At 36.1% G+C, this 27,152-nt stretch overlaps 1 protein-coding gene across 1 annotated transcript; it reads left to right on the top strand.

The window, feature by feature from the left end:
- Window positions 1–1,088: 1,088 nt before the first annotated feature.
- NOM1 (nucleolar protein with MIF4G domain 1) lies at window positions 1,089–26,029 on the top strand. The gene is made up of 11 exons (XM_044679953.1): window positions 1,089–2,100; window positions 3,974–4,095; window positions 6,737–6,932; window positions 13,117–13,440; window positions 13,816–13,926; window positions 17,462–17,626; window positions 18,654–18,775; window positions 23,418–23,550; window positions 24,134–24,265; window positions 25,126–25,235; window positions 25,584–26,029. Exons 1-11 carry the CDS (start codon window positions 1,168–1,170, stop codon window positions 25,756–25,758), a joined length of 2,523 nt encoding a protein of 840 aa, XP_044535888.1. The 5' UTR covers window positions 1,089–1,167; the 3' UTR covers window positions 25,759–26,029.
- Window positions 26,030–27,152: the final 1,123 nt, after the last annotated feature.

The raw sequence follows: 27,152 nt of genomic DNA, 5'->3' as shown, positions 1-27,152 counted from the left end.
TTTTTAGCCACTACCAAAGTTTTGATGATTACTGCTTTTTAGGTTAGTTTGAGATCTGATATTAATAGGCCTCCTTTCCCCCAGGTTTTAAATAAATTCTTTTCCTTGAGATTCTTGACCTTTTGTTCACCCAGATGAATTTTGTCATTATTTTGCCAGTGGTATAGGCATTTTGGAATTTTGTTATAGCACTCTCCTTTCCCCTCCCCCCTTCTTCTCTTCCTTCCTTACTCCTTTCCTTCCTTCTTGCCTATACTTTCCTTCCTCCCTTTCTTTCCTCTTCCTCCTTCCCTCTTCTCCTTTCCTTCCTTTTTCTTTCTCTTTCCTCCTTCCTTTCTTTTCGTTACTTCCCTCCCTCCTCTATTCAATCCTTTCATTTCCTTCTTTCTTCTCTCCTTCTAGCCTTCCTTCCTACCTTTTTTTTCATTTTCTCCCTCCCCTTCTCTTTCCTTCCTTCCATTCCTCCATTCATTACTTCCTTTCTTTTCTCTCCTTTCCCCTTCCTTCTTTCTTTCCCTCCCTCCTTTCTTCCTTTCTGCTTTCCCCCATCCCTCTCTATTCTCTGCTTTCCTGTTTCCTCCTTCCTAGATAACGAATTGCAGAGGTGGTGCCTAGAGGCCTCAGTGGAGGGCCTTCCCAGTTCCATGAAATCTCCAGTCTGTCCCTTTGCCACCTTTTTGCAGTAGACTATTAGCCCCTGGAGGGAACGGCCCACAGGGGGCAGAAACCACAGCTCTCCCACAAATCCCTTAATTGAGGATGGGCCGACACTTGCTTTTCTTTGTCCCAAACCTTCTCCCACCTCTATAATAATTCCTGTCCAGAGACATCCTCCACATCCCGTCCCGTCCTCCCCCACCCATCAAACCACGCCAAACTCTGGGTGCCCAGGGCAACAGTGTGTGAAGCCGCCACGGCGGGCTCCAGAATCTCCACTCAACCTTCTCGGTGTTCACCCTAGCTTATGCCCTCTAGGCTACGCGTCCTCCCGCCAGCAGGGGGCGCCGTGACGCGCTCCCTGCCCGCCTCGCACTCCAGGCCGACGGCCCCTCTACTTCCGCCGCGAGCGCCCGACGTGATCCTCGACCCCGGGAAGATGGCTGCGCCCTCTTACATGTGGTAGCCGCCGGCCCAAAATAGGGCCGGTTGCCCAGGAGGGAAGAGGCTATGAAGCGCAAGACCGGCCCGGGCCGCCATGGCGGCGCGATGAAACGATTGCGGCTGGCAGTGGAGGAGTTCGTGCACTCGGCCGCCGGGGACAAGAGCCCCGGCGGCGGGGAGGACTCTGGCCACACCGAGCGGCCGCAGACCGCCCCGCGCCTCGGTGGAAAGAAGCGCCGCAAGGAGCTGAAGAAGGAGAAGCGACACCTGAGGAAAGCCCGTCGGCTACAGCGGACCGGGGGGCCGGTCAGGTCTCCGGGAGCAGCCCAGGAGCGGTCGGGGGAGAACAAGAAGCCGGCAGGCACGGCTCCGGCCTCGGCCCCTGGGAAGCCGCCGCCGCCGCCACAGCAGCAACAGAAGCAGAGACCACCGCAGCCGAAGTCCTCGCTGCCCCCGGACGGCCTCCAACGCAGGCCCACTAAGGCCCAGGCCCGGGGACCCGGCGCCGCCGCCATCGCTGCTCGGAAACGGGCGCTTTTGGCGGCCAACGAGGAAGAGGATCGCGAGATCCGTAAGCTGGAGCGCCGTCTGGGCCTGAGTAAGCGCCGCCAAAAGAAGAAGGGCGATGGCGACGGCGGCTCGACCACAGCTACGCTGCCCTCCAGCTTCGCCCGAGACGGCCTGGACTACATCCTTGGAGCGCTGGAAGCGGGCGGCGGCTCCGCCCTTTACGAGGAAGGGGACGATGAGGAGGAAAGGGAGTCACCGCAGTCCCGAGGGAGCATCCTGGACGTGGACGCGGGAGAAGACTGGAGCAGTGACGAGGACGAAGAGGAGGATGTTCTGGAAGAGGATCTCCAAGAAGAGAAGGAGAAGGAGGAGGACGCAGACCTGCAGGTAGAGGCCAAAAAGGAAAAAAAGAAGGAAAGGAAGAGAGTGCGTTTTGCAGATGAGAAAAGTGGAGATTCCTCCTCTGAAGATGAAAAAACCACCAATGAGGTACAGTGTGTAAAAACTGCCTTCTTGCCCCAGAGAACTTTGCTGCCTCCTTTTAAAACCATCTTTCTGTGCTAATAAGAACGTGTTTGGGCAGTGGTCTGTCTTTTAAGGTATTCAATTCACTTAACATTTTAAAAATGTTTTTACAAAACCTAACTAAAAAGATAGAAATATAATAAGATATAATCTACCAAAAAAATCCAAATTCATTTGCAAATTGTCTTTTGTCATTCCCATTGAAGTATTAGAGAGATAAAAGTAAGTGGGAGATTGAATGCTACATGAAAAACAAAACATTCCCAACCACAGGAAGCTTACTTCCAAGTAGCATTTCCAAGTAAGTGAATGTAATTTAATATCAGATGCTGTGAACTAGGGAGAAGCAGAGGTCACAATAAGGCAGTGCTTTGCAAGGTGCAGGAAATTGATGTATTTGACCTATCTTGGAGACTCCTTGACGTCAAGAATGATGTTTTTTACAAATGCCTCCCTCTTACAGAGTACATTTGTTGTCCAACATGAATGAAAAAAATACACCTAAATAGTTACTGTGTGTAAAATACTGTCTGTAAAGCAGTTTTTCCTTTCAAGAAGCTCACATTCTGACAGATGTAAAGATCATGAACATTCATATAGCACTTACAGTCTGCCAAACACTTTACAATTATTATTTCATTTGATACTTAAAAACAACTCTTGGAAGCAGGAGCTATTATTATCACCATTTTATCCATGAGGAAACTGAGTAAGATAGATGCTAAGTACCTTGCCTGTACTCACAGATCTACTAAGTGTCTCAGGCTGAATTTGAATTTAGATCTTCCTAACTCCAGATCCAGAGGTCTAGTCTCTGTATCACCTAGCTGCCCCAACATAGAAGTTTCAGCTAAAAGGCATTGTTCCTTAATGTGGACCAGTAAGGTAATACATCTTCATTAGTAACATTTTTATTAACAAATGATAACCATTTTCTGATGTTGAACCATTGGATATCACCAAGGACAATATTCTCTTCTAGGTCTTCTGACTTCTTATGGGGCCGGGTCTGCAGCACCTACTGGATGCGGTTGCCAGGTTACATTCTATAAGGGATCCCAATTTGTTAATCTGAGAATTTATTGATCAAGGAAAGAGATGGATTTTTGTTTCCTTTGTATTGGTGTTTTGGATAAATGTAAAATTATTTCAAGCTAGTTTTGCTCTAAAATTATGTTAATCAACTGAAGGTATTGTCTAGAACACTGCCTTAATGCAGTAAATGAAGCATGTTCTTAATATTAAGGATTCTTTCCTGTGTTCCATTTATTCTTTACATTATATACATGTGTGCTGTGATATACCCTGAGCACAGGCTGGTATGAGAGGATATTAACATGCATCAGTATAAAATGAGTAATTGTCAGGAAACAGGGATCTGCTCTGTACAAGTTCATTATGTTTATGTAATTGTCAGTAATAATCTTTAATAAATAATTAGGATGATTCATAAACTTTCAAGCCTTAAATAAATGTTAGTTATTATGCCTCTGTGTAGTAGATAAATTCAGAACTTGAAATTAGGAAAATTCAAATTTTGGTTTGAATACCAGCTTTGACACCCTGGGGAAATAATTTTATTTCTCTAAGCTTCAATTTCCTTAGTAAAAGGGAAATAGTAATACTTATACTACCTACTTCACAGAGTTTTTGTGGGGGATGCCTTTTATAAACCTTAAAGTACTACATAAATGTGAGTCCTTATAACCTTTTCCATTAATTTTTAGCTCTTTAATACTTTAATGGGAATATGACAAAAGGCCATTTGCAAATGAATTTGGGATTTTTTTCCTAATGAAAATTTATCTCATTAATTTATTTCTATCCTTTTAATTAGGTGCATTGTAAAAGTACAAAGTATATTCCACCTCATGTGAGAAGATCTGAGGAAGCAGTGGATGCCAAAAAGAAGGAAGAACTAGAAAGGTTAAAGAAAAATGTGAAAGGTCTAATTAACAGGTAATATATCTTAATTCTTGAGAACTCTTTTGTGTCTTAAAGTTAGCCAAATTGTTCGTTTTCCATAGAAATGTAGGACATTATTTTTAAGTGAATTAAATTTTAAACAGTAGGCAGGGAAAATGATTAGATTATTATTGAATACTTTCTTCAGTGACAACAGCACATTTTGAGCAATGAGTTCTCAACTTTTGTTCATCCTATGAAGCTTCCTCTTCCCCTCTAAGACCCCCATCTCCATTTTCTTCTCCTATTCTAGCCAAAAAAGACCAAAATAAATCATATACTACAAATCACCCTCAACCTACTTTGGGATGGGTAGATAGAAGATGGCCTTGTTCCCTTCTGGGAGGAAATCAGAAGATTTGTGGTTTTGTTAAGTCATCTCTAATTAAGTAAGTAAGTGTTATAGAGTTTCCTAAGGCTCAAAAGAAGTTAAGTGAGTTCCTTGTGGTCACCAGCTGGGGTCAGAGACAGGAATAAATCCAGGTCTTTCCACTCTACAAGTCTCCTTTCTGGGAAGAAGTAGAATAACTAAGTATATCCTCTACAGTACTGGCTTTGACTCAGAGAGCACCAGCGTTTTCACCTCTGCCTGTGAATATCGCTTTCCTCAATTCTCCACAAGCATCTGATGATCCTTTTTGGTTTTTCTGTTATCATGTGTAAGAAGTCCTAAGATGCATTTAATTTCTTATTTTTTTCTGTTATTGGTAGCATCATTGAAAGAGCAAGAATGAAATAATATTAAGTTGCTCTCTACTTTAGTCCCCCTACCCACAAAAATTTTAAGAAATATAGTTTATATGAGGCAACCTTGGCAAAGAGGATATGGTATCTCTAAAATCCAGTGTATCTACAGACATTCTGAAAAGGAGCAGTTCGGCTTTATGAGGTTACATATTAAGAAAAGACTATTGGGGCAGCTGGGTAGCTCAGTGGATTGAGAGTCAGACCTAGAGACGGGAAGTCCTAGGTTCAAATCCGGCCTCAGACACTTCCCAGCTGTGTGACCCTGAACAAGTCACTTGACCCCCATTGCCTACCCTTACCACTCTTCCGCCTATGAGCCAATACACAGAAGTTAAGGGTTTAAAAAAAAAAAAGAAAAGACTATTACATGTCTTATTGATGGATGCTTCTACTTGAATGTACAATGATATATTAGTGTACACTTGTTGGGAAGAAATAGATGAACATTGTTTATAGAGGTTTTTGGTGGTAACTTAAAAAAACTACATGGTTTTAGTTTATAAAATGGTCTGTTCTAAAGCTCAATATGATCAATAAGACACAAAGCCCCCTGTTTTTCATATAAATAAATCAGCTTAACTACTCTCTCCAATCTAAGGTCTCGAGCAAGGGTTCTTAATCTGAGGTCCATGAGCTTGTTTTTTAAAAATATTTTGATAATTGTATTTCAGTATGATTGGATCCTTTTGTAATATATATTTTATTTCGCACATTTAAAACATGATTCTGAGAAGAGATGCATAGGGTTCATCAGTCTGTCAAAAGGGTCTGTGACACTAAAAAAGTTAACTTGGGATCTAAAGAATTCTTTCAACATTCAAAACATAAAAGGCTGAAAGGCAAAATTAACTGTACAGTTAGGTTATCTTTTACAACACTGGAGACATAATGATAAAAGAGGAATATATAGGTACCTGTGTTCTTCTAAGGGGAAAATAACTAGGCATTATGTTCAATAGTAGGACCTATGGGAGAGACAATAGATGATCCCATTGCATTAACCTCAGTGTAGCATCTTTCTGCAATAATATCTGGTAACATAGACTGTAAGTAATGCATTATATTGATATTTCAGTATATTCAGAATTCTCCTGGTAGAATAAAAACTTCCCAAGAAAGGGAGTTTTATCTTTATGTCCCCAGAACCTTACATATAATAATAGTTTAATAAGTATTTCTTTTTTCTTTTTTTTTTTTTTTTAACCCTTGTACTTCAGTCTCATAGGTGGAAGATTGGTAAGGGTGGGCAATGGGGGTCAAGTGACTTGCCCAGGGTCACACAGCTGGGAAGTGGCTGAGGTCGGGTTTGAACCTAGGACCTCCTGTCTCTAGGCCTGACTCTCACTCCACTGAGCTACCCAGCTGCCCCTAATAAGTATTTCTTAAAGAAAAATGAAAGTTAGTTTAACATCTGTTCATAGTAACCCTTTTCAGAGTAAGATTAAAAAGTGTTCTAAATGGAAGAAAAGAAATGTAAGGTTTGTGGTGTTTGGTTTTGGTTTTGTTTTTTGTTTTTTTAATTTTTTAAACCCTAATATCTTTTATATATATATGTATATATATCCCTCTATATTAATATTATTTGTTACAGGACTAGGCAATGGGGGTTAAGTGACTTGCCCAGGGTCACACAGCTAGGAAGTGTCTGAGGTCAGATTTGAACCTAGGACCTCCTGTCTCTAGGCCTGGCTCTCAAACCACTGAGCCATTCAGCTTCCCCCTTTGTTTTTTTTTAAACTTGCATCCAGGACCATTTTAACAGAAAACAAAATTTGGAAACTCTTTAAGTACTAAAAGATAAGATTAATTAGTAGTCTTGAGAGTATCAGAAATTTTTATAAATTAACCTGAAATAAATCTTTAAAAAGAAACACAATTTTTACTATAGGTTGAGTGAACCCAATATGGCTTCTATAAGTGGGCAACTGGAAGAGTTGTATATGGCAAACAGTAGAAAAGATATGAATGATACTTTGACAGACATTCTTATGAATGCTTGTGTAACTGAAGCTGTGATGCCTGCCAGACTGATGATGGAGCATGTCCTTTTGGTTAGCATTCTTCACCACACAGTAGGAATTGAGGTGAGTAGTTTTTATTTTTCTCATTTTCTGTCATGTGTCTTCATTGCATTGAAGTTATCAGTTCATTGTTTGCATCCTTTCCTGTTGAGAATTTTGTAATTTTAATTCAGGCACTTATAATTCATGATAACTAACAGCACTTCATTCTGCCTTATGTACTTTATAACTGATCCTTTTTTTTGTTTGTTTAGTAAACTTTAGGAAGTTTAAGAAACTTTTGGTCTTAGAGACTGAGAATTTTCTGGGTTTCGGGGAAGTTTAAATGACTTGCCAAGGGACACAGTATATGTTGGGGCAGATTCAATTACAGAGTCTTATTCAAGCTTATCTTTGTAACTAGCCAAAAAAAATATTTGAAGGTAAGGACTATATTTTATAATTGTTTCCTACAGTCCAAAACAGGACAGCAAGGTGACACAATGGATAGAGCATGGGCATAGTCAGGAAAACCTGAGTTCAAATCCAGCCTTAGACACTTAATGGCTATGTGACCCTGGACAAGTCATTTGACCCTATTTGCCTCAGTTTCCTCATCTGTAAAATGAGCTGAAAAAGGAAATGGTAAGCCATTCCATTATCAACTCCTCCAGTAACTCCCTAATGTGGTCATGAATAGGTAGCCACAACTGCAACAACTGAACAGTAACAGTCCAAGACATATGGTAGATGTTCATATTAGTTGAGCAAATGATCAGATTTTCCATTCTGCCCTACCTAATGTTCTTCATATATTACTCTCAGGTTTCATAGATGTCCTTAGTTGAAAGGAACCTTAAATCTTGTCTAATCCAACCCCTTAACTGGAGTAAGAACCCTTTCTAAACACTCTTGACAAGTGGTCATCCAATTTTTGCTTGAATGTTCCCCTTGATATTCCTAGATAGCTATTCTACTTTTGGGCAGTTCTAATTGTTGGGATATTTTTGTTTATATCAACCTGAAATATACCTGCCCATAACTTCCATGCTTTGGTCCTAGTTCAGCTTTCAGTGTCAACTAGAACAAATCTAATCACTCATCCCCTGGATGACCCTTCAAATGTTTGAAGACAGTTATCCCTACCTATGACTTCTTTTATATAAGTTAGAGGTCTTCTGTTCCTTCATTTAAATCTCATATGCTATGGTTTCAAGTTCCCTTAATCTTCATAGTGGTTTTATCTGAATATGCTCAAGCCTTATTAAAGTTCTTCCTAAATATGTCACCTAAAACAATTCCAGATATGCTCTGATTATTACATTATAATGGGAATTTCACTTCATTCTGGATACCATGTTTCTATGAATACAGCATAAAGTCACTTTAGCTTTTCTAACAGACATTTTTACTCTCATTTAATATTTTAGTTAACTCAAACACAGAGGGGTTGTGAATTTTCTTTTTCCATAAGCACTGTCTTCTCTCTTGTGTTTTGGGGCTTTTGAGTTATTTTTTGAACCCATGTATAGGACAGAGCCATCCCTATTACATTTAATCTTAAGCATTTAAGTCATTCCTTTGTGGCAGGCTCTGCACTGAGCATTTGAGATACAGACAGGGGTGAAAGTCCATTTCTCAAGGAACTGACAATATGCTGGAAAGTCAGAGAGTGTTCCCAGATAAGTAGATCCCCAATACAAGCAAAATCTTAGGCTCAGTCCATTATTTATGCCTGTCATGATCTTTTTGGATCTGGATTTTCCCATCCAGTGAGTAGTCATCCCTCCCAGATTTGTGACATCTCTAAATTTGGTAAACATCTATACTCTCAGAACATTGATAACAATGGGGCTTCATTTATATTCATTTATATTCACCAATTTTCTTTTTTTTTTTTTTTTCTAAAAATTCTTACCTTCTGTCTTAAAATTGTTACTAAATATTGGTTCCACTGCAGAAGAGGCAATTGGGGTTAAGTAACTTACCCAGGATCACATAGGTAGGAAGTATCTGAGGCTAGATTTGAACCCAGGACTTCCCCATCTCCAGGTCTAGCTCTCTTATTTAGTAAACTACCTAGCTGTCTGTAGTTACCCATTCTCATAACAATTAGTGTTATCTTTGATTCTTCCCTTTCTCATCAAGACCAGTGAGTTGCCATGTTCTTTCAGTATTTTTTTCATAACATCTCACATTGTTACCTTCATTTCTTTCCTACTCTACAGTGAAATACAAGTCATCATATTCTCTTCTATGCCTTAGGTATGTGTTTATTATATAGTATTTCATATTGTGCATATGTCACATCTTCCTTGTTATGTTCTAAACACCATGAAGGTAGAGCCATTTGTAATAATCTTCATTTCTCCATAGAACCTTCCCAATATTTTCTGTGTGCTTAATAAGTGGTTGTTGAGTAAGTGAAAGAGAAAAACAAATCAGAGGATAGGGAATTTCCGATGTGAATAATCTGCACATAAATGGTTGATGTTAACTCTGTTTTAAATTCTTTCATTTCCAAGATACACTCTTTTCTTCTGTACATTAATGTTGTAAGGCAATTCTTCCTGTCTATTATGAAATGTAATGAAACACCTGAATGCTATTCTTAGTACCTTTTGATTGCAATCATACAATGCCATTATGTGGCCATTTCTGGACTTGGTTAGGTCTTCCTAAATCACATTGTTACACATTTGAGCAAAGTTACTATCAGGTTTTAGCACTGATAGCTTAGCATTTCAGTGAGTTATGATAACTATGGACAATGACCATTCACAGCATGTCAAGGATTTACTTTATCTGCAAACATGAGATTATTAGACATACTTATCGTCTGTACCTTAGCTAATAGCATGAAAGACAGTTGAAATTACTTGTTTCAAGGGGAAGTCATTACAGCAGCTTAGCTAATGACATCCACTGAAGCTTTTGCCAAGGTATAATGAGCTATTTCAGGATGCTAGTTCCATTAAACTTTCTTTTAATTCTATAATGGCAGAAACATCCCCACAGGAACCCATACAAAAAATGTAATAAAGACTATGGTGTCATTTGATGAAATAGTTTTATTGTTTTTTTCTGAATCAAAATTAAATTCCAGATGGATACAAACTTTCTTAAATTTCCCACATTAGAAATAATGTGCTAAATTGAATAAACTTTTTAATTCTTCCAATTATTCATGTAATAATTGCTATTCTTCATATATTTGTATTTATGTTAGACTATTAGATTTCCTTCTCAAATTTTATTTTTAAGGCATAATTTTAAAGTGCAAGTTTAAAATCAAAACTTTAAAATTCTGTTCTGTATTTAAATAAATTCAAAACCAAAAAGTACACATATGAATGTTTGTGTCTATACAATTGTACTTTACTTTTATATGTTTTATTTACTAAAAGATTAAGTTCACATCAAATGGCCTCAATGTCCTTCACCACTTTTCCTTTTTCCTCTTACTCTTATAAAGGAAAAGACAGCCATCTAACTTGCCAAAGCTGACCCCTCCAGTTATGTCCTTGATCATCTCATCCTGTTCTGTAACCTTGCTCCATGTCATTCTTTCATGCATTTTCAGTCTCTCCCTCTCTTCTGACTCTTTCTCCACAGCCTACAAACAATATAGGTTTCCCCTGTCCTCCTTTGCATTCTTTAATCCTTCCTAACTATTATATTTTTCCCCTTTCCCTTTACTTGTAAACTTTTAGCAGTAACAACTCCACCACTAATAGCTCTCTCCAAGGCGACGAGTGACCTTTATTGCTAAATCTAATGGCCGGCTCCTTTTCCACATTCCTTTTGACCTTCCTGTGACCCCCATCTTGAAAACATCTATTCCCGCTGGGTTCATCATCCCCTCTCTTCTACTTCAAATCCACTTCTCTAATTCTGAAAATGACACCCCTACCCTATCAGCCACTCAACTTCATGATCTTATAGCCTTTTTTTGCTCCAATCTCTTGTTTTAACTCATGTGAATCATTGTGTTTCAACTTTCTGGTCATCACCCTGTTGTTAGATTCTGTTTTCTAATCCATTCAGCCATTCTCTTCTGTTTATGGGTGAACTCATCTGTTTATTTCCCTCCATCTTCTTTCCATATATGTTTCTGTTTCCTGCTTCCTCTTTATAAAGAAGAAAAGAAGGTTGGTAAATAGAAGGACTACACTCTACATCAAAGCTCTGAGTTTGGTATCATCTGCTTCTGCTCCCCTTGCCCTCATCCTTTTCCTCTCACCCAGGTTCTAAGAACAGGTTCTTCCCTCCCCTCCCCTCCCTTCGGGATCCATTTGAACCCCTGCCCTTCTGGCTCTATCCACTGTACCACCTAACTGCTCCATTAGGCTTGACTTTTTAAAAATTAACCATTTCAGAATGCCTAAGTATATTAAAAACATTTAAAATGTATTAATATCTACAAGACTCATCTGTAATATACACTTAGTTACAGATCAGCTCCATAGTTCTTCACTATTCTCTCTTCCTTCAGCTGTTTTATAATCTTGTCAATTCCACCTCTGTATCATTTCTTCATAAAGTACTTCTCTTCTCTGACACTACCAACAGTTTAGGCCATCATTACCTCTGACCTGGACCATTTCATTTTGCATTGGCCTCCTCACTGATCTCCTCTTACTAATCCATCTTCCCCTCAGCTGTCAAATCAATCTTCCCTAAAACTCAGTCCTGGCTGTGTTATCCCCCCAACTCAGCAAACTCCAGTGACTCCCTATTGTTTATAGAATTAAAAAACAATATGCCATTTGGCTCTCAGAGCCTTTTATAATCTAACTCCTTCCTACCTCTCCTGCCCCTGTACTCTGCCATCCAGTGACAGTGGCTACCTGGCTCTTCTTCAAACACCCAACTCAGAGCAATAACATTTCCCCAGTCTCCTATATTTGGAATCTTGAAGTTACCTTTGATTCTTTTCTTCACATAGTTGTCAGGTACTATTGATTTTACCTCCACAACCTCCTTCATAGGCATCTTCTTTTTCCTCTCTAATCATTGCCACCACCCTAGTACAGACCATTATTGCCAGCTACGTGGACTATTATTATGTAGTAGCTTCCTGACATACTTCTAATCCATCCTTCATACTTATGTCAAAATAATCTTTCTTTCATTTGCATCTAATCATAACATGCTTCTACTTAAGAAATTTTTAGCTACTCCCTATTTCTCACTGAATAAAGTTAAAACTTGCCTGGCATTCAAAAGCATAATTTGTCACTACCCTACGTTTCCAAACTTACCTCAAACTATCCCTTCAATTTATTGTATTCTGTAGTCAGACTAGGTAGCCACATGAATGCATCACAAATTCGGAGTTTTGTTCATTTTTTTAAAATGTGTTTTAAAAATAAAAAACTCATGTTTTTCTCCCTTTCCAGTAAAGGGGGAGTCGAGCAAAATCACTAATAAATATGCATAATAAAGCAGGAACTTTATATAATGCTCTCCTTCCTCTTTCTCTTAATATTAGTAAAAGCCATTCATCTTAGACATCACATTAGCACTTTGTTTTATACCTCTACAGGTCACTTTTATAATCTTGACTAATAAGCTTGATGAGAGCAGAAACAATGTATTAGCTTCCCTGCCACTTTTACATAGTATTCTACATACATTACATGCTGAATAAATGTTTGATTTTGAATTTGTATGTTGAATTAAAATCAATATGAAAACTATTCTGAGAAATGTTTTGTTTTAAATATTTAGTGATAATTTTCAGAAAGAAGTACAGTCTTAGGGGCAGCTGGGCATAGTGAATAGAGTACCAGGCCTGGAGAAAAGAGGTCCTGCATTCAAATATGGCCTCAGAAACTTCCTTGTTGTATGACCCTGGGCAAGTGACTTAACCGCAATTGCTTAGCTATTACCATTCTTGTGCCTTACAATCAATTCTAAATATCAATTCTAAGGCAGAAGGTAAGAGTTTTTTTTTTAAAGAAAATGGAATCTTAGAGAAGTGGTCTGCAGATATTTTTCACAGATATTCTCAGATGCTGAGAAATTATTTTTCATTATTAAATATATATTGTGTAGGACATTGTACAGGTATACTTAATACTAGAGGTAAAATTGTTGTTCAACACTACTGAAGCTTACATTCTATGATAATATATTTTCTATGTATTTGTAAGAATGATTATTTTATATTTGGTTAAAAAAAAGAGGAGCCCCCCCCCCAATTTACTTGAACTGAATATTTTTTTTTAATGTACTTTTTTTCTCCTTAACCATCTATTTTCAGGTTGGTGCTCACTTTTTGGAAGCTGTGGTGAAGAAATTTGATGAATTACATAAAACTGGTAGTGAGGGGAAAGAATGTGACAACCTCTTTGCCATAATCGCCCATCTATATAACTTTCACGTGGTACAATCTCTACTCATCTTTGACATTCTCAAAAAGCTTATTGGAACTTTCACAGAAAAGGACATTGAACTTATTCTACTCATGCTGAAAAATGTTGGGTTTTCCTTGAGAAAAGATGATGCTTTATCTTTGAAGGAACTGATCAGTGAAGCCCAGACCAAAGCCAGTGGAGTAGACAAGAAGTTCCAAGATCAGACTAGGGTATGATTACATAATTCAAACTACATTTGATGAGAATTAAGGAAAAAAAAAACTATAGGTGATTTATATCAGTCTTGTCTTTGGCTAATTTTATAAATTTGGTTTAACATGGGGGAAAATATGAATCTAGTTTTAAATTCTAATTCCTTTATGGAACATGATTCATAGCCTTCTTTGTTTACACAATGAAAGACTTTTATACTCTTAATATTTAAATGATGGCTTAAACTTTGAAAACTAGTTCAAAACAATTTTATATATAAATTGTAATGTTAACACAGATTTCTTTTATCTTATCTACAGGAATATATTTTCTGCCCATTTAAGTGATTCACTATAGTTTCAGATGTTTCTCTCTCTCTCTTTTTTTTTAAGATTCGATTCATGCTTGAGACCATGTTGGCACTCAAAAATAATGATATGCGCAAGATTCCAGGCTATGACCCTGAACCTGTGGAGAAACTAAGAAAACTACAGAGAACTTTGGTAAAAAAGAAAAGAAAATGAAAAAAGTTTAATGTTAACTTACATTTTAGACTTGTGCCATTTAACTACATATTAAAGTCCTACCTCATTTCAGAATAGAGATAACCCCATCTTCTTTGAGGATCCAGCACAGGTCCTATTTAGCTAAAATTAAGCTCCATTTATGGGCCTGAGGTGACCATGTGTCTACTTTCTGAAAATTTCTACCAGATTAGTTTGTTCATATGTGATTTATTTATTTAGTTTTAATGACTGAAAGAAATATATTAAAGTTGCATAATTTTTCTGTATTGCATGAGATAATTCTCACAATGAGAAAATTACACATGCTTAAAATATTGAAGTATGTCAGTTAAGATAGATCTGTGGTCATAAACTCAAGAAGTTAGGTTACAGGAAAGTAATAATTTTAGTAAAGATCAAAGTCTGATCTAAATTTTACTGATTATTAGTAAGGATTATTGTTGAGACCATAATAATGACCACTGCAAATCTCTAATCATGGTGACTAGTACAATGGTTTCTTCACTCTGTTTTGATACTATCTATAGTAGTGATGGACAAATTATTACCTGTGGGCCAGATCCAGGCCATAGTTTGCCCATCACTGTCTTAAGCAATTCCCTAATCACTACATCTGGATGTGGGGCCTAGTGATTAGGGAATTGCTTAAGGCAGTGCTGGGCAAACTATGGCCTGGATCTGGCCCTCTGGGAATAGTTCGCCCATCACTGATCTATAACAATAATCAATCTAAAAATCATGCAGTACTGAGAAAATCTTGGGTGACTGGAGACTAATTAATTACTTTGTATCATTTTACAATGTGCTCTAAATGAGAAGAGCCACTTTAAACAAGCTAATTCCTTATATAATCATTTAGGTTAATTTCACTTAAATGCTGTTTATAACTTTGAATCAAGTTTTATAAGAAATTCAATAAAAGTACATTTTGTAAGTACATTTATTTGTAGTAGAGAAATTCTCATTACAAAACATTCTTTTGTAGTATAAATCATTATTCTCTACTATCTCTCTTTGTTAAGTTTCATTGTTTTCCATTTTTTTTCAAGTGATGTCTAACTATACTTCAAAACAGTGGTTGTTTTATTGACCACATTTAGATAGATTATTGAGATGATGGGAGTAACAAATATATTACCGTTTGCTAGAAAACTTCCTTCACAACCTCTTTTTTTAATTAAGAATTAGGCAACAGACAAGTGGACTCTTTTGTCCTTAATTTGAGACCTTGTTTTCATAAGTTAGGGATAAAAAACAACAGAAAGAAAACAAAAAGATCAAGTTCCCTAATCATTCCTTAAACTTAATTTTATCCCTGAACTCTGCTATACAATTTGTGAAATACAAGATAATGATATCTCTCAGAACTTCATTGATAATCTCTTTGACTTTTTTTTTTTTTTTTAAACCCTTAACTTCTGTGTATTGACTAATAGGTGGAAGAGTGGTAAGGGTAGGCAATGGGGGTCAAGTGACTTGCCCAGGGTCACACAGCTGGGAAGTGTCTGAGGTCGGATTTGAACCCAGGACCTCCCGTCTCTAGGCCTGGCTCTCAATCCACTGAGCTACCCAGCTGCCCCCCTTTGACTTTTTTTATTTTTTCTTTATTCTGAAATGTGTGAGTGTGAGCCTCATGAATTTGAGAAACTTGGTCTTTTATTATCAAAGCCCTTTGGGATGATGGTGATAAATATTAAGTAAAAACCAAGCTTCATGGGGCACTTAGATGGGTCAGTGAATAGAGCCCACGTTCAAATCTGACCTCAGACAACTTCCTAAATATGTGACTCTGAGCATTTACACCCAGTTTCCTATCTCTTACTCTTCTGCCTTAGAACTGATACTTAGTATCATTTCTAAGTCGAGGCCAAGGTTTGAAAAAAACAAAACAAAGCTTTATAAGCTCAACAATATCTATGTCCTTTTTCTATTTTTAGTCTTTAGCAGAGACTAATTTTTCTGATTTCTATAATAACAGCATTTTTAATCTAATAAAAGACCAGTAGATTCTTAAATTGTGCTTTCAAACTTCTAGATTTTATTCTGCTTTTAACTCACAAGAAGACATCTACTAAATAAATTTAATTAGTGTCTGAAAGCACTACATTTATTAGGGCATGTGTAATATATGGAATGTATTTTATAGGAATTTTTCATTTCACTTTCAAAAGAAGAAAGAGTTTACACTAATTGCCTTGCCCTGTTAACATTTTCTTTTCTATAGAAAATTTAATCCAACATTCCTTTGTGTAAGATAAACAATTTACCTTTCTGTTCCATCGATGTGTCAGATTATAAATTAAAAGATAGACTTGGGAGTGGGGAAAAATTAATAACCAGTATCCTCCCATGATTTACTATAATTAATTTTCGGCTAGAACATGAACACTAGACAGTAATGGGATTATCAGAATATGTCCTAAAAGGAATCTGAGAGGTCCCAAAGTTCAACTTTCCCCTTTTACAAATAAGAAAACGGAATCCTAGAAAAATGAAATTACTTTTTCAGTAACACATAACCAATAAGTATCAAAGCCCAAATTTGGACCCAGATCCTTTGGTCCTAAAAATGATGTTCTTACCTGGACAGCATGCTGATTTTTCAATGATCTGGGAACTCCTTTAAGCACTACTGCAACTCTTTGCTCTTTCCAACCTCAATTTATTATTATTTATTTTGGGGGGTATAATTTTGAGTTTCATATTTTGTCTCAGTTTACTCATCTATAAAATGAGCTGGAGAAGGAAATGGCAAACTACTCAATTATCTCTGCCAAGAAAACCCCAAATGAGATTACAAAAAGTCAGGCTACAACTGAAAAACAACAAATTAAACCCATATTCATTTTATTTAAAAGAACTGGTATAAATACCATGAAATATACATAATCACATTTCCATTCTTGTTAGGATCAGTGGTTTTGAGGTCTCCTTTTGTGGAGATAGGAGGACCTCAGGCTTGATTTTATAACCCTATTTCCTCAAAGAGAAGAGCTTGAAAGGGGACAGTTTATATGGTTCAGTGGATTGTGAGCCAGGCCTACAGACAGGAAATCCTGAGTTCAAATCTGGCCTCAGACACTTCCTAGCTGTGCCCCAGTTGCCTAGCCCTTATCACTCTTCTGCCTTTGAACCAATACACAGTATTGATTCTAAGATGGAAGGTTGGGGGTGGGGGGAGAGATTGCTAGTGGGGAGAGTAGGTCCCTTGATAATAATGACTTCTGTGTTTGAGTTATGAATATGCTTTTGAATTCTTCTGTGAATATGAAGTAAAAAAAAAATAAAACTGTACAAGCAAACCACAATACAGAATAGAATGTAGTTTATATACGTGCACTATGTTCACTGCTATGATTAAATTATTTTTTTGGTGTTTTAAATGTAGTTAACTGATGCCCCAAATGCTGTCATTTTTACATGTCCATGAAAGCTGAAGGAAGATATTAGTAGTATAAAATATAAACCAAGCCAAAAACTACAATAAAAACTTATTTCATTTTAAAAATAGATTCGAAACAGTGGTTTTGGTAAAGAAACGCAACTTCGGGTCTCTTGGGAAAGCCTTTTGAATGCAGAGCAGATTGGACGATGGTGGATTGTAGGATCGTCCTGGAGTGGAGCTCCAATGATTGACAGCAACAGTAACAGCCAGCAGAAACAACATACAGGGAAGGTAAACTAAACTAATAATAAGGATTCTTATTTGAATTTCATTATTCTCTTTAATTTTCTCTAAGCTGGAAGTTTTTAAAAAACAATGACTCGTATAAGTTTTATCTGTTGCATGTAGTAGGCCCTTAGTACTTCTTGAGTAAGATTATGCAAATACACAACCACATCAGCACTCATCCTTGAAAATTAAAGCAGTAGGAATTGATGAAGAACATGCCCAGCTAGGAAAATCTTATATGGTAACAATACAGTTTAGTTGAATCATAAAAGCACTGGACTAAAATAAAGATTTAAATTATATAACTGAAATCTAGGACTATAATTTAAAAAAAATCTAGGGCTATAGTTCTATAATAATAGCCTTCCTTCAAGATTCAAAATTGGTTACTCTGATCAGTATTACACTTCTCCCTATGTTACCCATTCTAACATCTTTGACTATAAATCTTTAAAGTCCCTTCCAACAATAAACTTCTAGGATTCTTTAGTACAACAGAAGCTTGCATATCTATAGATTTCATAACAAATAAATTTATTACCATGTGGCTTCTACCCTAGAATCAGAAAATTAGCAATTACTCTTAAGTCTTTTCCTCTCAGGTTTTAAGCCCCTAAAAATTAAGTGATTGTCTCTTTCCCCAATGAAAGGTTTCATTTATGGCTAAATCACTTATTTCCAAGTAATTCTCTGTTCAGCAAAGTTTTGTTACAGACTTTCTTTCCCCAGCTGCACAAAATTTGTGACCTTTTAAACTTTGTAGGACAGGGGAGATGTTTGGGCTTTTTTTTTTTAATGCTAATGATTTTGATTTTGTTACTTTGAGTCAAATTTTGCCTGCTTAAACTTTATTTTGGGTCAGGATGCAAAAAAATAATAATATTACTCAAATTTTTTGCTAGAGACCTAAATTTTAGAAGTATACATAAAGTATACATAAACTCATGGATTTTTCCTTAAGGTCTCATAAGAAAAAAAGAATATTTGTTAAAATATACTTATTAACCATACTTATTTTCCTTCTTTCAAGGTTAGTTCAAAGATACTAGAGCTTGCCCGAAAGCAGAGAATGAACACTGACATCAGAAGAAATATTTTTTGTACATTAATGATTAGTGAAGATTTTTTGGATGCATTTGAAAAGCTTCTAAAGTAAGTACACATAGGAATTTCCAGGTTTCTTTTGTAATTGGACAATTTTTGTTTCCAACCAAAAGTTAAATCAAAGAATTAATGGTCCTTTCTGGTCTTCAAACTGAAAATGTTTTTAGAATGCATTGGCTGAGGAAGTTTGCTTTGCTTGACTATAACACTTATTATTTGGGTTTTCTTTTCCTTTTTTTAATTGAGGGGAAAATGATTAAGAGAAGGAATAAATATTTGTTAAAGTGCATTGGTTGGGAGGTAGCTAGGTAACACTGTGAATAGAGCTTTAGGCCTGGAGTCAAGAGGACCTGGGTTCAAATGTGGCCTCAGACACTTCATAGGTGTGTGAGCCTGAGTGAGTCACATAACCCCAGTTGCCTAGCTCTTACTGCTTTTCCATCTTAGTATGGATATATACTATCGATTTTAAGATAGAAAGTAAAGGTTTAAAACAAAAAAGCTGTGTGCATTGGCCCTCTTTGTTATCTTAAGAAGTACTGTATATACTTCATATATTTGAATTTGTAATTAAGGATGAGCTGGTAGTAAAAAGCTTACATTTATTCTGAACATGAATTACGTTGTGTTGTACTTTGATCTAAATGATTTAATGAGCTGAGCAGACCCATTACTTTGGAAATTGTGTTGTCCCTTTTCTCTTTTTTTATAAAAACTAAATATCTCAATTCAGCTTGCTTTCTAATTATCTTTTACCTTGCAGGGAAGTACAGTAGAAAACTTCCAGTTAATCAAGGAATCTGTTATTTGAGGTTTTTATTTAAGAATATAACATATACTCCTTCACAGACTTTGATGCCTTTAATGCAAGACAGAAAGTACCCACTTAACTTCTCTTTGCCTCAATTTCTTCAACTGTAAAATGGGAATAATAGTAATAGCACCTACCTCCCAGGTCTGTTGGGAAGATCAGATGAGATAACAGTTGTTAAATACTTTGCAAACCTTAGAGTGCCATGTGTTACCTGTTATCGTCCTCTTCATCCAGTGTACCACCCAGCCTCCTCTTTTAGGTCTTTTAACACTTCTAGGGTACCAGTGCAGTACCATAAATAGGATAATGTTCTGTGATTTAGAGCCATCTTGATAATAGCTGGTGCAAAGCACTTGACAGTTGGCAAAACATTTTGCATCCATTGTCTCATTGAGTCTCCCAAGAATGCTCTGAGGTGGCTGCTTTGGGTTCTGTCCTTTTTTTATGGAGAGGTCAAGAATGTGCCTCCGGTCACACAGCTCTCACTAAGATGGACCTGGCATGCAGCTTATGCCTATTCCTGCCCGCTCATCCTGTGAGACTTGTTCTATCATCCCATATATTCACTATAGGGTCTGGCTAGTCGGCCACAGACCTTCCTCAGCTTCCGTGGACACCACACCAGTGGTGGCCATAAGCCATCTGTTGGTCAGTCACTTCGTGCTCTGCCACATAAGCAGGTTGTCTATTTCAGTCATGCAGCTAGCAAATGTCCTCAGTGGAATTAGAGTCCATATCTTGGACCTCACAGCTCTTTATCTAATGTGGGAAGCCACTTCTCAGCCACATCGCATCACCAATACAGTATTTGTATTCGAAGATGCGTGTGTGCACATGTGTTTGTATGTGGAAGCAGCTTGAGCTCATTGAAAATGCTGCCCAATTTTGAGCTTATTGTCCACTTGTGCTTCTGTCCACAATATACTTATTAGCAAAATCAGTGGCCTAACTCTCCAGTTATACATCATGATGTTGCAGAAGTCATTTCTGTTTTTTTCCTTTTGTAGATCATTAAGCCAGTGTCTTGAGTGGCTTTAGTAAGGCCCTGTAATATTCTAGTGTTTAATGTAATCAGCACAAAGCCAAACCATCCATAGACCTGCTTTCCTCTCCATTGTCTTTACCTGTTTGGTGAGGTAAAAAACTTTCTAACTTACACATTTTACCAATTTTTGTATCCTTAAGCCAGTGTTGCCCTTTGGCTGCTATATCTTTTGGCTTTGTAAGATTAGGCGTTTTCCTTGTAGAAGCTGTTTTTGAGCTCTTTTCTATTCCTTTTATTTCTTTACATCCATTAAATTTCTGTTAGAAATAATGTAAACTGAGTCAGTGACTTTTCTTTTTGTTTGAATAGGTCAGGCTAAAGCTAGCCTGGTTACAGTGTCTACTCATTATTGACCTCCCTTCTAATTTGTTGTTCATTTTTACTTTTGCTCTAATTAGTGGATAGTTTGACTATATACAAGTAAACCTCTCCACCATGAATAACAATAACATTTTCTGTCTATTGAATTATAATTTATTTTATTTTCTTGAGGTGTTTAATGCTTGTCATTTCTAATGCTTTCCTATTCTCTTCTTCTGAAGTATTAAATGCTATACAGGCATGAAGCTTCTGATTAATCTACAGGTCTGTAGCTTCTTTTGTTTTTTAATTCCAAATTATTTTTTTCTTCTGTATTTCTTACCATCTTGCTCTATACCCATTTTTGCATTGACCAAGGATAGAAATATATATTGGGTGGTTTCCAGAGTCTTATGAAATCTTCATAGGATTTATCTTCATTTCTTTACAACTTTTGTTGATATAAACTGCAGTTATTTTCATGGTGATCTTTATGCTCATGTGAAACGTCATGGTTGAATAAGTACTGACTCTAGGGTCAGAGGACCTAGGTTCAGATCCCACCTCTAATCTTTAATACTGGGGTGACCTTGGACAAGTTACTTAACCTCCCTTGGACTCAATGGCATCTGGGATCCCTTCCAGCTCTAGAACTTTTATGATCCCATGTTCATAAATATTGAAAGGCAAGAAAAACAAGTATCCAATAAAATAATGTTGCCTATAAATATATGAAGCCAATTTTTCCAATTTCCTATTTGACTCTTCCAAGTTAAAAATACTTTCATGTTCAATCTTCCATTTAGCTGCAATGTCCTTATGTCTTCTGGTTTCATTTATTTGTTTGTTTCTTTGTTTATTTGAAACCCTTACCTTCTGTCTTAGAATCAATACTGCATATTGGTTCTAAGGCAGGAGTGGTAAAGGCTAGACAATGGGGGTAAGTGACTTGCCCAGGGTCACACAGCTAGGAAGTGTCTGAGGTCAGATTTAAACCCAGGACCTCCCATCTCTGGGCCTGGCTCTCAATCCACTGAGCCATCCAGCTGCCCCCTTCTGGTTTCATTTTAAGTGAACATTGGTTGTTGAGATAAGAATTCACATTTGGGTTGCCAACATTTAAATTAATATTTATAGAAAGTCTAAAAACCTTTATTCTTAGCACTTTCTGCCCTTGTGCTTATGTTTATAGAATCAGAAGAGGGCAACACACTTTTTGTGTATTTCTGTGTTTCATGTTTCATTGTTTCATGGTTTGTCATGGCCAAAGGAGTCATCCTTTAGTAGCCCACTTGTTTTTTTTAACCCTTACCTTCTGTCTTAGAATCAATATTGTTTATTGGTTCCAAGGCAGAAGAATGGGGTTAGGCAGTGAGGATTAAGTGACTTGACTAGAGTCAGAGAGATAGGAAGTATCTGAAACCATATTGGGCCCTCCCATCACCAGACCTGGCTCTCAATCCACTGAGTCACCTAGTTGCCAGTACTGGCCCTCTTTTGAACCTCTCCATGCTTATAGCCAGTCTGGTACTTGGACAACCCACAGAGACTGATACTGAGACAAAAGTGAAAGCCTGAGAACCTGCTAGAATCTGTGCTCAATTGAGATAGCTTTTGAGAAGGCAGGATCACCCTTAGTCAACCTGAGACATAAGGCATCTTCATTATGTTAAACTGACATTTTTATTTCCCTGTAATTACCATCTATTATTTTTATTTCTGTCATATTAAACTACATAGACTAATTCTTCACTAAAATATTAGAAAAATCCCTTCCTCTCTTGGTGGGCCTATGAGCCACATGACATATTAAAAAAACTATTGGCTGAACATAAGTAATGCTAATTTAGCTGCAGTTTGTATTGATGTGGATCTAGCTGTAACATTCAGGTAGAGATAAAAAAGAAAACTATATTAATTACAAATGGTTGAGTAGAGAAACTTTTTTTTCTGAAAAACTGGGAAGAAATGGGGAAAAAGTTTGTTTCCCTCTGATTTTTCTAAACCTTTAGTATTTTTAAATATAAATAAGCAAGTGAAGTTATATATAATATATTGTTTTACTAAACAAAGTGATTCCAGAGCTGAAGAGGGTTCTAAAAAGCAAATATTACAGAAATTTCCCTACATTACATTTATTAATCCACATGACTTAAAATTTTTGGGAAATCCTACCTCTATATTCAGACACTTTTCGCGTTTTAGAGTCAAAACCTTTGGGTGGCCAAATTTGACATTACCATTTTAGAACTAGGAGAGATTTTAAATATCTAATCTAACTGCATCTGAGGATGAGAAAAGGAAAAAAAGATTTTTTTTGTCTGTGGTTGTATAAGTAGTAACCGATACAGGTTCTAGAACACTAGCTCTCGCTGCCCTCCACTAACAGATTTCTTTTTCTTCAGGTTCTTTCTTTTGAGATTTATTTTAAAGAGATTTCATTCTCTTATGTACAGATAAATGGTTCCTTTATTAAAACAGTTAAAATTGGAAGCTTTGTGATATTTAAGTTGGCTATTTCTTATTTGCAGGCTTGGACTGAAGGATCAGCAAGAAAGAGAGATAGTTCATGTTCTTATAGATTGTTGCCTACAAGAGAAAACATATAATCCTTTTTATGCATATTTGGCTAGCAAATTTTGTGAATACGAAAGGAGATTTCAAGTAAGTTGAATGTTTTGTGACTGCTTAAGAAGTAATAGTCAAGTTTACTCATTGACCAAATTAATTTTTTTTCTCCTTCCCCTTAATTCTTCCTCCCTCCTTCAAAGCCCCAGTTCTAGATATTACATAAATCGTAGCATAGACGAAGTTAGTTTGAGAGCCAAGTTTATAACTTGAGATCTCATTAAGTTATATATTGTGTAGCAAAACTTGTATATCTCTTGCTAAAGGGTACTATAACTCAAGTGGTACTTTACTTAAATTCATCATATTGTCTACTTTAAATTAGGTATTGAAAGAAATTGTTAAAAAATCTTTAAGAAACTGGCATGTTTGCTTTCAGAAGCCTTGATATGTTTAATAATATTAAATACATTTTAACTAATTAAAAGCTTTCATTTTATAGGAGCAATATTATGACAACGATCACAATCCTGACTGTTTTTCATTGAATATCAACATATTTAATCACTTATAAGTTATGTGTTTTATGATACCAGCCTTTTAATAAGAAAGCATTAGAATGCCATGTATTATATGATGGTGCTTTATGACTTTATTTTTGTTTTCACTTTTGGAGTAGATGACATTCCAGTTCAGCATATGGGACAAATTTCGGGATTTAGAAAATTTATCAGCTACGACGTTTTCTAATTTTGTACAATTGGTGGCCCATTTACTGAAGAAAAAATCACTTTCACTTTCCATCTTTAAGGTTTGTTAATTACTTAGTGTAAATAATTACAATTAATTAATGAATTGGTATTAACCTTTAAAGTGCTGTTGATTAAAAAGAACTTTAAAAAATATCTGCTATTTTGTCTGAATATTATATCTCATATTATAACCAAATACCATATTGTGTATCTAGTTGAGTAACCCATAGTCAGTTGATATATTTAACTACTCCTTCTACCAGTACATTCAATAAGAATGTTCAGAAGTATTTTACTAGCGTAGGTAAGTGCTTATGTTACAGAGTTTAGTTGATGTTCTAGTTGTAATTGCAAATTTTGACATTGGTAATTTCTATATTTCCATGAGATGATGGAAATGTACATATGCCAACATTTAGAGAAAATAAGGAGACTTGGAAAGTGCAGATGTGAGTATATTTGTAGAAGTAGGAGAGTGTCTGGGGAATTTCATCTTCAGAGATGACTTTTCTCTCTCCCAGCCACCTGTAACATCCAGACTAGGATGTATCTGGATCTAAGCAGAGAGTATTGACCAAAATGGTTAGAGGCTATGGCTTGTGTACTATCTGGGTTCTCTTTCTTTATAGCTGGAAATAATGTTTGACTCCTTAGGCCCTTGACTTCTTTGGCTTCTTTGAACCAACACCTAGTATTGATTCTAAGATAGAAAGTGGTAAAGGTTATTAAAAATAAGCAAAAGAAGCACATGGAGATTTGGCCTCTCATTTCATGCCCAGAAGTTAGTGGTCATTAGAAACGTGGCAATGGGGATAGGCTTTTTTTCCCCCCCCTGTTTTCAGTTGCACTTATCTGGAAGCCATTAGGGAAAAACTAATTGTTAAGATTCTTTTTCACACTGTAATTAATATTCCCTTAGGTAATTGAATTCAGTGAACTGAACAAACCCAAAGTGCACTTTTTACGGAAAATATTATATATGCTATTAATGGAAACAGAAATTGAAGAACTTACTATAATTTTTGGCAGGTATGTAATATGATTATGAGATGTGGGGAGAATATGAGTTGAAGAGGGAAATGTTTCTTTATTTTTCTTCAGTTTAGTTGATTATATCTGCAAAGTTAAATTTTACATGGAAGGAATTTTTGAAGTTTTAAGTAGGTTTTTTAATTATTTTGCCACAAAATATTTGAAAAAGAAAACAAACTGTCAGTACATAAAATGTTCTAAATTTAAAATTATTATTAGAAAATAAGGGTTTTGTTGCAGTATCCAATCCTTAATTTTTTATTTATTCTTTTGGTAAAGAGAAATACATAAAAGAAACTAGTTTTGTTAATTCTCATATTTTTACTTTTTTTCTCCTCCCCCCAGAGTATCTGACAACCCAAAGCTTGGAATGTTGCGGGAAGGTTTGAAGCTTTTTATTAGCCACTTCTTACTGAGGAATGCACAGGCCCAGCAAAGTGCTGAAGAAGCCAATGCCCTTAGAGAAAGAGCTGATCTTGCAACAAAATCTTTGCAAGGAAAACCATCCTTAAAAATGTAGTGTTGGGGGAAACAGCTACATGATCAGAATGAGTTTATAAAACCAGAGAATCTGTGGGCTTAAAGAGCCAATTTTTCTAGGTATGAGAACTCTTGGGTGAAAATTTGAAAGAATATTTTTATATATCCTTATTGTTTGTATATAAAGTATATTGGGTATAATTTATACAGTTTTTATATAGAAAATAGTTTTCTATTGCTGGATGTAAAGGGACCTTGAAACAAATTAAGAGTATACCACTAGATGGTGCAATAATCATGAGAAAATTCGATGTTATCAACAACTGAATTTTTTAATAAAAAATATTCCTTCAATAAAATTATTTAAATGTGATTTTTAATGTAGCTTTTTTAAAAATAATACAATTCATTATTCTATATATAGTTTTTTTTTCCAGCTCATTTCTTTTTTTTAAATGTATTGCATTTGTCTAAATGACACTTCTAGGAGATGAAGATAAACTCTCCAAAGGGGGAAATAAAAAAGGTGTAAAAAGCTGAAATTCTAATTGAGTAGTACATCTTGCCTTGAAAAAGACAAAACCAGACTACTTCCACTTGGGGGTTACCATTTATTCCAATGTTTTCTAGTTAATAAAAGAATACACAAAAGACTCATGACAGTTGCAATTGTATTAGTAGTCTTAGACCTTCTCCGAAGAATAGATATTTTCTCTGATCCTCATCATTTCTCAGCTGTCTCCAAAAAGGAAATTACACACCAAAGATAAAGCACCCTTGTGTGTCTCTGGGGTCTGGGACAGAGGTGTCAAAACTCAACTGCCCATAAAATTCACCAGTATAGCCCAAACCAGATTAAAATATATTTGAGAATTGTTTAACAAAATAAACAAAAACACAGTACAAGTTTTAAAAGAAAAGAAAATGTACTCCATTTAATGAAGTAGAGACTAGTGAAAAGAGCTTGCTTTATTAGTTTATATTTTTATGTACTTTTCTGTCTCCCTAACTAGATTATAAATTCTTTGAGGACAAGAACTAATGATCTTCAATGCCTAATACATTGTTATTTGCTGTATTCTTATTCATGATCTCTAATTTTAATAACAATTTGATCATCCTGTTTTTAAAAGTATGTTATTAAATAAATTTAAATTTATTTGATGGTATTTTGAACTCTTTGGGGGAAAGAATGTCCACAAGGTATCTTTTATATGAATTAAAAGGTTTTTTTCAGACAAACTTACTAGGACTTGTACATCCAAATGAGTATTTGTTAAATCCTTCATAGTGATCACCTTTGGAGGTTAAACATTTATGAAAACATTTTTGAAATTTTTCTCGGCCTTGGCTTCAAAATTTGACATATATTATTTTAAGCATTCTTGATAATACCATGCCTTGTCCTTCAGTAGTGATTCTAGAAATCATAAA

This window comes from Gracilinanus agilis, chromosome 5 (genome assembly GCF_016433145.1).
Source record: "Gracilinanus agilis isolate LMUSP501 chromosome 5, AgileGrace, whole genome shotgun sequence".
In the NCBI taxonomy this organism is placed as follows: domain Eukaryota; kingdom Metazoa; phylum Chordata; class Mammalia; order Didelphimorphia; family Didelphidae; genus Gracilinanus; species Gracilinanus agilis.
The sequence above is the reverse complement of the archived record's forward strand: the minus strand, read 5'-3'. Positions and strand labels throughout refer to the sequence as shown.

Excerpts from the sequence above, each read along its gene's own strand:
- NOM1 (XM_044679953.1), top strand. The coding sequence starts at position 1,168 with ATGAAGCGCAAGACCGGCCCGGGCCGCCATGGCGGCGCGATGAAACGA. Across the intron at positions 23,551-24,133 it reads AATACGAAAGGAGATTTCAA|ATGACATTCCAGTTCAGCAT; the intron begins GTAAGTTGAATG and ends CTTTTGGAGTAG. Across the intron at positions 25,236-25,583 it reads CTTACTATAATTTTTGGCAG|AGTATCTGACAACCCAAAGC; the intron begins GTATGTAATATG and ends TCCTCCCCCCAG.